The sequence below is a fragment of the Micropterus dolomieu genome, linkage group LG17 (assembly GCF_021292245.1).
Source record: "Micropterus dolomieu isolate WLL.071019.BEF.003 ecotype Adirondacks linkage group LG17, ASM2129224v1, whole genome shotgun sequence".
Taxonomy (NCBI): Eukaryota; Metazoa; Chordata; class Actinopteri; order Centrarchiformes; family Centrarchidae; genus Micropterus; species Micropterus dolomieu.
This window is the reverse complement of record NC_060166.1, coordinates 16108026-16120925: the sequence shown is the minus strand read 5'-3', so window position 1 is coordinate 16120925 and position 12900 is coordinate 16108026. Positions and strand designations below refer to the sequence as shown.

The window sequence follows — 12900 nt, the reverse complement described above, 5'->3', positions numbered from 1 at the left end:
TTGAAAAAAAAAAAAAAAAGGAAAAAAAAAAAAAAAAAAAAAAAAGTCTATAACCAGCTGCTTTTTTTTTTTAAACTGTACAAAACAGCTTTAGCAACATCTGTCCAAAAAAAAGAAAACAAAAACCACTCACCTGCCAGTCCCTTTGTGTGCAAACAATCTGATCTTTCCTGAATGAATTTTATTTTACATTTGAATCCTTCCACTGAGCAGTTCGCTTTTATAAATCAAAGCGTTCACATTTTGTCAGCAGATAGCAACCCATCTTTACACTGTAAATAAGTTTCTTTTCCCAAAGTCTATAACTTTACATGTAAAACCAAGAGCATAAGGGTAGGCTAGAAGGATTGTTGTGGGGTGTCGTGGGAAAAGAAAAGAAAAAAAAAAAACCTATAGGTGGAGGAGACGACGACGATGACGACGAGTCTAGGACTGATGACACTGTATTGGTGCCTTCCCACATCCATTAGTCATGTCTGGCCAGTTGGTTGACAAAAACGCTAACAAACCCACAGCCAACTTCTTGCTGCCGCCTGGGTTCTTCAGATGCACACCTTCAATCCACAATATCAACCCACCACCTTTGCCAAATATCAGCTACAGGTGTGCTGTTGTGTAACTGAGTGTCAAAGCAACGAATCACCAAGACATCTGTGTGTATGTGTGTAGGATTCAGGCAATAAATGCCTCCAATGTCAGTTTTCCATTGGGACAAAACTTAATTGTTTTGCCATATGTCCATGGCCAACTAAAATTAAAAAGGAGGTAAAAGAATCTTTTCTGTAAATTATATATGGCAAGTTTCAGGATGCACGAGAGAAGCCCAGAAATCGAATTGTGTTGCTTTGAGGCTGGTTATATACAGAAAATTAAATCCAACTTGTCTTTCAAAAATGGCAGAGGTGCAGCATTTGACTTTAACTGCAGTGTGAGGAATATGTTGCCAGATTTCGAAGCTCTTGGTCACCAAACCCTGAGACATGTCAGCAATGTCGTCTGACAAGTTGCAGGCAGCGGATATTTGGGTTTCGTCCGGTAATTGCAGCACAACTATTTACCTGCCTGAACTTGCCAGGTGTGTCTGCTGACATGCCACCGGCTGACAGTGAGCGTTATTCAACAGCATTGAGAGAAAACGGCAGATTTGACTTTGAAAATGCTTGAGTGACTTCAGTCCTAGAACCAGTCTGTTGGTGTGTGTTTGTCTCAGCGCCGGTGACGGCTATGTCCTGAGTGCCCACTACTGCTGTGGTGCTTGCTCTTGTGGCTTCGCTCCCTCTCTCTGTCCCTGTCATAGGACCGAGATCTCTCCCTCTCCCTCCTGTCTCCTCGATGGCCAGCTCCTCGGTCGTGTTTGTGTTTCTTCGAAGAGATGTCAAAGGAGCTGCGATCTCTGTCTCTCTCCCGTTCCCTCTCTCTGTCCCGGTCCCTGTCTACTTTGACCGGCGTGCGGGATCGTGAGCGAGAACGTGAGCGCTTCCTCTTGTGACCAGATCCTCCTCCTCCTCCGCTGTTGCTATGGCGACCACTGGGCTTGGAGTCGCTGTTGCCATGGTGGCTGGTCTTGGACTTGAGGTGGGGAAGAAGGGGGGAAGGCGGATGTCGCCTAGGCGACGGACTGCGACTGTGAGAGCGAGAACGTGAGCGAGAACTGTAGGTCCCTGAGCAACTGCGTCTGCTATTGTAACTGTGAAAACAGAAAGGAGGAAGATGAGGAATATGTTCTGCTAGTTACACAAACTGACCGTATATATGTAAACTGTCACAAGGCAAACTAAGAATGTCTTATTGTAATGTTATATTGTAAGTGATCTTACTGTCTGCGAGGGGAGCGGGACCTAGACCGGGAACGCGTTCTCGAACGAGATCGACTTCCACTCCTGCTGTTCCTCCCGATCTTCACCTCTTTCCTCAACCTGAAAACAAATTAAAAAAAAAAAAAATCAACTAAGATTAAAGACACATAAACATTGTTAGATAACTGAAAGTGACAGCCAGCTCTTACTCTAAAACTAAATAAGGAAGTGTTAAGGAGAAAGGATGACTAATCACTGAAATATCCAGTATGTACGTCTCTTACCCATTGTGTGGACTCTTGTTGACCTGAGTCCGGCTGTCTGGCTCCTTCTTAACTTGTTTGAGGGTCTGCTGGTTCGGGGACTTCTCTTCTACCTTGATCACACTTGGCGAACTGGGCTTGGAAGCAGGAGAGAAGCCACCCAGTGTGGACAGTGCAGGAGTACCGTCAGGGTTCAGGCCTTTGGCCTTCAGCTTTGCCTCTGCCAGGAACACCTTCCTCCGCTCCACCTCCTTCTCCAGCTGGTCATAGTTTGGCTGGGGAAGAAATCACACCGTCATGCAGGCAGGGTTATCACATTTCTGCTAATCCATTTGTTGTGAGAGGCGGGTTTCAATATGGCAAACAGAGCAGGGGTTTACACCAGTGTAGATTAGAGCTTAGTAGCCCAATTTAATGAGGCACATTTCCACTGGATAAAGAACAGACAATGTCTTAAGTTATTGCAAATCACACAGTGGTCCAAGGTCACACCGATACTGTACTACTCAAAAAACAAACTACCTTCTTCCTGGTATAGAGTCTAAGCGTGGTGACGCAGATTTCCTTAATCTCATCTTCAGTAGCTCCAAACAGCAGGAACCAATGAGGTCTTGATGGCAGAGGTATCTGAGAAAACCACGCACAAAATTTTATTATGATTTGATACGCCACCATTTAATGTGACAACAAGACCAACACAATAAGCATTCAAGCATAAACATGGTATAGTAAAAAATGTTCCAAGTAAACATGGCCTACCTGCAGAGCTCGGGCAGCGAGGAATATGCAGGCACAGGCGATGGTCTCAGCTTGGAACCTTACAAACACATTTGTCCTCAGGCTATCATTCATGTAGTTCCTATGAAGGCAAAAAGAACACATAGAAACAAAAACATAGCATCTTCTCTACACAAAGCCACCTCTCACCCATACCCACATCTTTTAAGCAATATCACAGCTTTAACCATAAATTATTACTGAAGGTCAATAATCTGCAACATTTATAATCTATAGTGCTAGCCCCTGATCACAGCTTTGTGTTTTCCATTCCTGATTAACCCCTAGCTAATTCTTACAGCTAAAATCTTCACCGAGGAAAGTCTGGCTGGTGACGTCTGATTGAGCATTAACCCTGTAACTGCTCAGTGGAAAATAGGTCACCATTTGTGAATTTCTCCTGTAGAGGCACTGACAGCATTTCAAATTAATCAATTAAGGCTGGTAGCTATGAAGAAACAGTTAAACATTTTAAGTTACACAGTGCCACGGTTAGATTTGCATTTCCATCTGTCAAGTTTAACTTTGTCCATTTCTCTCTGGGGCATCCATGGGAGTGCTGTTTGTCACAGGTAAAGCATGAAGACAGAAATGGGCAATCTACTGAAGACCTGCCAAGACCATCTTCCCACACTATGACCCAAGAGTACTAACAAGGTGAAGAAAAATGATGATTGAAACGATGACACATGCCTTGTAGGGAGGGGGCACATGCAGGCATACAGACGCAACACATTAATTGAGAATACAGTTGTCACTGTCAGATTGTTAGATCTGAGGGAACAGGGAGGCAGAGCATGTATGGTAGCATGCATGACAACTACGTTTTGGGAGTCAGTGGCATGGTGATGTAATCAAGCGACACAACTGCAGTCTCAGACAACTTAAACATTTGTATGTTTAGTATCTGAATCATAAAAGTATTGTGACCATCGTATTGACTGAAAGGTTCAACTGCAAGAACAGCAACCGCTTTCCACTCTCCTTATGCTTCCTAACCATGAGTTGAAACAACCGCCTGTAAAACCACTGGTTTTATTCGTCTGCAAACCCATTCCACAAAGTCATCTAAAAGAAATTAACAGGAACCTATGCCTCACTACTTAGGACGAGTGAAGACTCTGTTCTACAAAACAGATTATGTGTCAGTGGGTTCTCTAGAGCAATGGGTAAATTAGATTAGCCATAGGGAGAGCATTAGCAAAGACAATATGGCCAGGATGTGAATCAGGCATGTACAGGGTGGTGTGAGCATCTATGTCCGTAAGAAACATAGAAGTCGTAGAGACAAAATAAACGTTTGATGGCAGAAACATGATGGTAAAACGCCATTTAACTCACTCGAAGGTGATCCCACTTAAAGCAGTAAAAGGTCCATTCTACAGTGGTGACACCTCTCCATATGTCTACACTATGTCAATTCCCACCCATTCAAGTTACTGCTCCACTGATAGTTTGTCGCATGTAATTGTTGAAAACCTGCCACATACGGATTACTTCCAGTCTAACCTGCCTTCAACAAATTACCTGACCTGCACTTTGGCAGGTCAGCGTGAAACTGCTATGCCAACGCTATTATAGATAAGACATGGCCGTTGGATTCTGACTGCTGCGTGGGCGAGACAGGTCCTTGGAGGCAAAACCTGAGAACTGGATCAGCCTGTAAGACAGACACATGTCTGAACACCACGTCAGTTGGGGACAGGACACAGTAATACTACTGTAAATATTTATAAAAAAAAAAAAAAAAAAAATTAGGCAGGTAAACTGGTCAAAAAAGTTATTCTGTTCTGGCTAAGTTTACTTCATTGCTAGATGCAAGTAAACTAGAAAAAACGTCAGACTATAAATCTATCTGTAGCTACTTGGCAAAAGTAGGTATTACAGTTGAGACCTTTGTAGCAAGACCAAAAAAATACAAATCCTTTTGGACACCCAAGAGAAAACAAGACGATGCTGGCTGTTGGGAAAGGCCCGCCCGCCCCCTTCAGTGAATCTTGGCATTGGGATTGGCTGTCTGGAGAGGGGCAGCCAGCCAATGGGGGGAGCTTCCTGTGGTCATGTGGTTGGAGGAGGCAGAGTTCAGAGGTTCTTTATGTGACTTACCAGCATGGACTACCCTTTAATCAAAGAGTAGAGAGAAAGGACAAAGTTAAACCAAGTTCCCTGGGCACTGCAAATCAATCAGACTTTACAGCAAAGCCATGTAAGGGCAGACAAGAGAGTGAAACACGTAACAGGTGTAGGCAATAAAACAAATTGCTCCATCAGAAAAAATAATAAAAATAAATAAAAAAATAAATAAATTAAAAAAAAAAAAAAAAAAAAAGGAGGTAGAAGGATTAAAATGGAGTGAGGGAATGTCGCAGTCAGACCTGGGCAAAATGGTTGTTGAATCCTTTTCAAATTTGTGCTTAAACATGAGGGGCACTCGAATGTCACTTATCTGACAGGTGTTGTTTCCACATATGGGTGTGTCCCAAGATCCTAGCAGATAAATCAAGTGCTCTTCAATAAACCATTTAAAACTCATTCAACTTTATTTTTAGCCCAGGTCTGGTGGCACTTCTTGCAGACATGACACAGGTTGCTGCTGTGGGGGATGGTCAAAGGAGAACTATGAAGGAACTTACCAGGCTGTCTGGACCAGAGTCTGGTTCTTCTCACATTCTAGGACTTGAAGGTACATGACGATAATCTGGAATCATAAAATGACTGCGTGTCACAAACAGCATGTCGAGTCTGTTCTGAGAAGAAATAGGTTGTCAAAGCTGCTTCCTGTGTGTTTGCATCGGCATGGTGCTAAGCTGCACTGCACTACACAATTTAACTAGTTAAGAGTGTGAGTTTGACTCACCTTGTGTGGATGCTTCACATGCACACAGAAGCCCAGCTCCTTCAGGACCCGCCGTTCCGCTTTGATGACTTGGTTTTTGGTATTTATGTAGTTCTGATCAAGTATCAATGAGCTTGGAGTCCTAGTTTATAAAGGAATCAAAATAAAATAATGTTTCCCCCTTTCAAAATCTAAATAAGAAAGTGCCCTTGTGATTTCTTGTACTCTTTTCTTTTTCCCGTTCCAACCAACTAAAAGCAACAGGTTAACTGCTTGCATGCCTGACAGTTTGCTGGGGTTTGAGGACTCCTGTGGTTCCTGTGAAAGCTTATGGGATCTGAAGACAGCCCTCAACCTCAATCTCCCCATGCCACGGCTTTAACAGAAATATCAACTTAGTTCATTGCCCACTTCACTACCTTAACGCGCAAAAACATTTGATCTTTAAACTTGAACTGGAAACTCAAACAAAAATGACCTATAACACCTATCTGTTAAGTAACCAAAACCACTGACTACATGTTATTTGTAAATATTACAACAGGATATCCAGATTTTAAAAAAATAATAAAATATGCTACTAATATTTCTTTGTCCAGTGACTACATTTCACCTTCACTGCAAACAGAATACTGTACCAACCTACAAGACATCGGCTGGATCCAGAAAACCATATCTTTCTACAATCAAAAACACATGCATACATTAAATGCATTCTAATCTATAAATCTGTTAACAGGCTGTAGGTCAACCTCCTATGAACAGTTTCCTATATTATGTACAATTTACAAGATACAGTAAATATACAGATTAAACAGAACTTGAATAACCCCGACTGGCATCTTTTTAACAATCCAACACGGAGTTGTAATTTACCATTTAATCTTCTCAGAAACAACCACCATCAAATTTAAGATCAATATGTAGTATTTTGATGTCTCAAATATCAGAAATTCAAACATGAATACTGTCATGCTACAAACACATGCATAGAAAAGAACTCCCGGGATCTGTGTCCACTACAAAACATGACACTTTACAGTCCAAATCCACATATAAAAAAACAGACTTGCTACAAGTGCATCACAGTACTGTAACGCTGATTCAAATGAACTACATTATAAAGCCAAACTATAAAAAAGGTACAGATCATGCACTGACCCTATACGAAAACATAACCCGCGTGGACTACAAGCACCCAATTAACTTTCTTAAACGAACAAGGTGATATTTCTATAAAAGCCATGGGCAAAAGTTTGTGAATGGGGTTTTGCTCTTGTAGCATAAACAAAATGCATGGTGAGGAGCAGTCAGAAGAAAACTACATTACCCAATCGTCCACAGATTTGACGGACAGATACTCAAAGCTTAAGAATGAACCACAGGAGTCCTCAAGGCGCCCCGGGGGCCAAGGGCCTTCGGCCAACCTGTCATCCCCGATCCCAGTGCCCCACGGTGGCTCAGACCACGGGCGTCTCCCACAGGAGGGGGTGGGGTGGCCCTGGGGGAGGAGAGAGACCCCCTTGCATCATGGTTGTCATGCCGACTGCTTCATCTTACGTACCATTCCACATCACCCAGGCTTTGGTAAATGTAGCTGGTCGCTGTTAGTTGGTTGCAAGGGAAAAAAGAAGCCAAGTTAATGCCAAGGCCTAAAGTAGTGACATGTACAGATTTCTATGAAGACAAAGGCACGCGCAAATAAAGTAGCGGTGCCTCGTCTTGCAATGCCTATAATGCACTCCAATTTTTAAAGGGAGTTTGTTGAGATATCAGTTTCAGTGCAATGTCAAACTCAGATGCTATATGTGGACAATTGCGGAAACTGAAAAGTTTTCAAATGGTTTAGAGTACATGGATAAACACAGGAGCACTTTCACAGCAAAAACAGTTCAACACATAGGATAAAACCAAAAGCAAATGAAATGCAACATGTTAATGTAACAAAAAGATTTGTTATTTCAAAAATAGATAATGGATTCAATGTCGATGCTTACTTTTTGCCTCGGATCTGTCGCAGATGGTGGAAAACATTGATGACATCTCGTATTCGCCGTGGCGCTTCTTCAATCTTGGAGGCCAAGTTGATACAAGCCATTGCAACAATCTGAAAAATGATTGAAGAACAAGTTCAATAACTTAGGACAGGCCACTAGAGATGAGTGCCCACATGTAACTTGTAGCATTAGAGGAAGTGACAAAACGAGAACGGAACAGTGTTTATACAAAGGCAGCTCTCATTTCATCTCTGAGAATTAGGCCACTGTAGGAGATCTGAGCAGGACTGCTTTGTAGCAATATTGAATATAAACCAGATCTCTGCATTATTGATTTGGTTTATCACAACAGAAGTACACATGTACAGTGAGGGAGGATTTTAATCATAATGGGACACTTCTAGAGACCAGCACGTACCAATCAAGCCTATATAGTAATAGTGATTGTAAATAAATATTACAGATCTGTCCGTCAGATGTTTAAAAATCACATTGACAAGCTAAGCAACCACCATTTGAATGTGGAAAAAAGTTTCAGGACGACTGTAACGTTAACTTAGACGTGCTTTGTTTAATAACGTTACATGTGTAAGACTTGATATCTTCCGCTAAGTTAGAATAAAAGTGTACTGATTTAGTGTTGTTTCTGTGGTTTAAGATTGTGAATTGTTTCGTATTGATCTCCAGGTTGTCCCCCCTCACTCTTGAAGCAGTTCATAAACTCTAGTAAGTTACAACGCATCGACAACATGGCTGCCAGGGACGTAACCACAACGTTATGCTCGCTAACGTTATGCTAACATTGTCGAGCAACCGTCGGCCTGACAATGACTCATAAACTTAAGCTTACTCACCTCAAAACTGTGCTTGACGAAGGACTTGGAGTAGAAAAAACGATGAAAGAGCACCTGCCCCGTTGCCATTGCCACCTACCGAGAAAAACACGGAGAATGACGTCTGTACTTTGTCTTGCATAAGCTGGCCTAACCTTGCACAATGGACCGCCGCCATTTTAACTCCACCACGCCAACGTCAAAGAGCTAGCATTAGCAACCTGCTAACAACCAGGATGTGCCGACACACACCAACATGTATTAAACACAACACACACCAACATGTATAATAATAGATCATCTGACTATTTAAGAAGGGTTACCTGAGGTAGCCGGAGAAGAATGCCCGCCGACTGAATCAGTTCACATCCAAGGATGCGAAGGTCGGTCTCCGCGTTCAGGTCGAGGCCGTCGAGCATCGACGGCGTCGGCGAGAGCCTCTCCTCCGGTATGAGAGAGTTATCGATCGTAAGGTGCACTTCCGAGTACACTTTGTCACCAATGAGAATGCCATCGTTGTTTGTGGATGCATTGGAAGATACAGAAAGAGGACCTGCGGCCATATTCACCCGAAAAACAGCGGTTACCAGCTACACCTCGGCCAGCCTCGACGGAACTACGGCGGGGCAGGGTGACAAAGTACGTGACGTCACTGCCCTGGTGCGGCTTAAACGTTTGTGCACATCCGCGGTGGAAAAACAGTGTCGCAATATTGAGCAATTTAACCGAAACTACATGTTTAAATTCGTCACAGACTGTACTGGGATGTAACATATTTACACTACAACCTCTCATTGCTTATCAATTGTTCGCCAATTTACTTTCTTAATTTTGTTCCTGTATCCCACCTGTCTACATATTGCCACCATACACTCTTGACATAGTCTAAACAAAGTTAATAAACAGATCATATGGCCTAAAATCAACAGTTTCCACTGTTTTCCTTATTATAGATGGTCCATTAGCCCATGCCTTCAAGAGCTCCACCCTAAGACTAAAATAGTTTTTGGTCTAGAACCATAGACTATTGCCTATGGTCAAAACAGTTTCAAGACCACAAATCCTATAACATAAACATAACAAAATGTGTATTACACATGTATAAATAATATATATTTCAATTTAGTCAACTAATGATAGCCTATCTGTTATTAAACCGGGACTCATTTAACCATTAAATCTAGCAATACTCCGATAAACGTTGCTCCTTAAACTTCACATCACATGTCGGTAATACAAGCATCGTATTAGATTTTAATTATCGCCATTGTTATGTTTCCCACATCACGCGAAGGCAGCAGAGGAAGCGACTCACCACCTACGGTTTCTGTGACGTCTTTTACGGGAAAGTCCGGACTGCTCACCACTACCTCTGGAACATATCCATCCGCCAATTAAAAAGAAAAAAAGTAACAGCAGCAATTTAGAGGATTTTATTAAGAAATCAGTGTTTGTATGCCTAGTTTACACACAGTGTATAGGACGTCAGTAATATCTACTTTGCAAATTTAACCGTTTAAATATACAGCAACACATATAGGAAAAACAGGACAAGCTGGGTTCAGACAAATTAGCCTATTAACTTTAAGTTGACACTGGTGCCAGCCTCTGGCAGTGATTGTGATTGTGTCTATGTGAACTGTCAGTAAAGGGAACATTGTGTTCACTTAACCATTGAGCCTCTGGGATTTTACAGCCTTGAAGCATTGCAGTAACTAAATACGGACAGCAGAGAGAACTAGAGACACACCAGTTAAAGAGTTGGGAGTGAAGTGAAGCAGTGGGTTATTGAAAGATTCTGTAAGGACTCAACTAACCTTGTACCAAATCCCCACCAACAACCTGATGCTGCAGGACACTTGACTGCAATGTTTTACAGTTTTACTGCCAACAACTGACTTATGGGCCAACACCGCTGTAGTGTGTGTATGTGTGTGTGTGTGTGTGTGTGTATCTACATTCACAAATATTTATTTGCTGGTTTACTGTCTCCGAAGTGTCATTGCAAGTAATTTGGTAACTTGATTCATTGCTAAATTGTTAGGGGATCTGCACCACTAAAGTTAAATATCAACTGTGGCGGATCCTGCATTATTACCTAACCTCCATCACAGCTTGCCACCAAAAAGTGATTTCCTCCTGTACATGTCTTAGATTGTTTAATTTGAATACCTGTTAGAGGTCAAACAATCTAATATTTCACCAAAAAAAGAAGCAAAGATTAAAGTCTGAAAAATTAAGAGGAATTGAAATTAGTGAAACAAAACAAGGATTTTCCTATCCTATTAATCATCTTGTGACCTAACTGGTTTATATTATGTTCATTTTCCTAACGAAAGTTGTTTTGAATCATTATCACAAACTAACACACGGCAATTATAAAGGCCAGGTAGTTTTCCAGCAACAAGAGCTCATTTTTTTCCTACAGGCAAATATAGTGAAATATCCACGTTTAGTCTGCTGTGTGCAGTGTACATGGGGAAAGCAGGGTACATGCACAACTCACAGAGGGAGGAAACGGGGGTTGGGGGTGTCAGTAGAAGCCCAAGAGCAAATTATTGCGCAACTAACAGTTAAATACCGCCATTGATTGGTTATTTCCTGAGCTCGTATGTATTTGCGTGTGTATGCGTCTGAAGCTATTGTAATCATGCAAACATAGCATTACTTTCATAACCTATTTGAGGCTCTATGGGGTATGTAAGGGACAGACATGCCTCAGTGTTACTAATACACTGCATGAGGTGGCAGACTGAGATCTCATTGTCCCTATCATTAACCAACACCTACAACCAGCACCTTCGGCCCTCGCACTTACGCAGTTTCCACCACGACAAGAATACTGTGCATTCTTTCTCCAGTTGCCTGGGTGTCACTAATTATAGGGTGTGGGAGGGCTCACGGGACGGCAGAATTCCGGAACAACCATAACGACGCAGGAGCGAGGCGTTCAGGGACGCCCTAGTGACGAACAAGGGCTTAGTTATACACACACACGCCACTCCCTGGAGTGTGTGTGTTTTTACGAGCAACTTACACAGATTCCCCAGGGACACGTGTGCATGCCTGCCCCGCTATGATAATTACTGCGAGATCACACTCCAAATGTGTCTGCATGGCATAGCGTGTGTGTACACATGGATGTTTGTGAGTGTGGGCATTTGTTAAGGGTGATTAAATTTGAATGTTTGAGAGCGATCAAAATGTCATTCGTGTCAACGTAATTGGGCTTTATGCTGTGCGCCTGTTGCGCACACATCAATATGTGGAAAGCACTTCAAGGAGTTGTGTCTGTTCAGGCCAGATCTCTCTCACACACATTGCCCATGGCTCTCTCTCAAGTACACAAACCAGGAAGGACACCAGGTCAAGGGCTACAAAGCAAGGGCATGAGCAAAGGAAAATACCCCAGTAAAAGAGCGGCGGGGGTAAAAGAGAGAGAGCTGACTGAATCAAAAATAAAGTAAGGAGAGGCTGAGAGGGAATTGCTTTTTACTAACAGGGTCCAAGGGGTTGATTACTAAAAGAAAGCCAAAGAGATTAAAAGAATATTGACACAGAGACAGATTTATGTGTGTGTGCCAGAGATACAGAGACAGAGATGGCTGTTTGTGTTTTGAGGGAGGCAGAAAGTGTGTGTGGTCAGAGCAGACACAGTGACAGGGAGAGTGTGTGCTGTGGGAAAGAGTAGGAGCAGGGAGAGTGCGTTAACGCTTTTGACTGGCATCGAAAGAGGTTATCTCCTCATATACACGGCAGGCATGCAGGTCATGGTGGGAGGAAGTTTAACAGGGATAAAAGGAAAGGTCAAAGGTCAGAAGTGGGAGAATGTGAGCCGTTGTTGGTACAGAAACTTAAGATATTACACTGGCACTTATTGTTGAAAATGTTCTAACAATGACCACCCCTAGGAATATAGTGCACACTCTCACAAGCATGCAATGTCTTCCTCTTTCACACATAAAGGCACACACACACACACACACACACACATACATTGTGATGATGACCATACAATCGATGTCCTTCAATGACATTACGTGATTTCAAAAAGTGAGCGATGGTGCTGTTAGGTCAGAAACAATCGCTCGCTGGAGACACAAACACATACACATGCAATGAGTAAACACACACAAGGCCACACAGGAAGGCAACAAGAAGTCAGCTGCAAAGCACAAAAGAAAACACTACCTTTGCCACACAAAGGGAATATGTATTGTTTTTGTTTTTTTTATTTTAATAAAGGGGCAGCAAGGGATTGTTAATTGTGGAGTAGTTAAGATTTATTAAGATTCGTTAAGATTCGTTTTTTTAAGAATTTCTCACCTGAGAATTCACAACAGTCAACATCAGGAAAAAATATGCACCACTTTGTTATGTGTGGTAGGAAAAGTTCAT

The 12900-nt window shown here is 42.3% G+C and overlaps 1 protein-coding gene across 2 annotated transcripts; it reads right to left on the bottom strand.

Moving 5' to 3' along the window:
* Window positions 1-161: 161 nt before the first annotated feature.
* Window positions 162-9145, bottom strand: ccnl1a (cyclin L1a). 2 transcript variants are annotated; one of them, XM_046074790.1, is made up of 10 exons: window positions 8826-9145; window positions 8524-8598; window positions 7670-7779; window positions 5694-5814; window positions 5470-5534; window positions 2819-2918; window positions 2582-2686; window positions 2081-2334; window positions 1818-1916; window positions 162-1687 (listed from the first exon to the last, which is right to left on the bottom strand). In XM_046074790.1, exons 1-10 carry the CDS (start codon window positions 9063-9065, stop codon window positions 1207-1209), a joined length of 1650 nt encoding a protein of 549 aa, XP_045930746.1. In that variant the 5' UTR covers window positions 9066-9145; the 3' UTR covers window positions 162-1206. The 2 variants fall into 2 exon arrangements, with proteins under 2 accessions (XP_045930746.1, XP_045930747.1); XM_046074791.1 differs by lacking the exon at window positions 8826-9145 and adding an exon at window positions 7237-7276 and having other exon boundaries at window positions 8524-8592.
* Between the last annotated feature and the right edge of the window lie 3755 nt (window positions 9146-12900).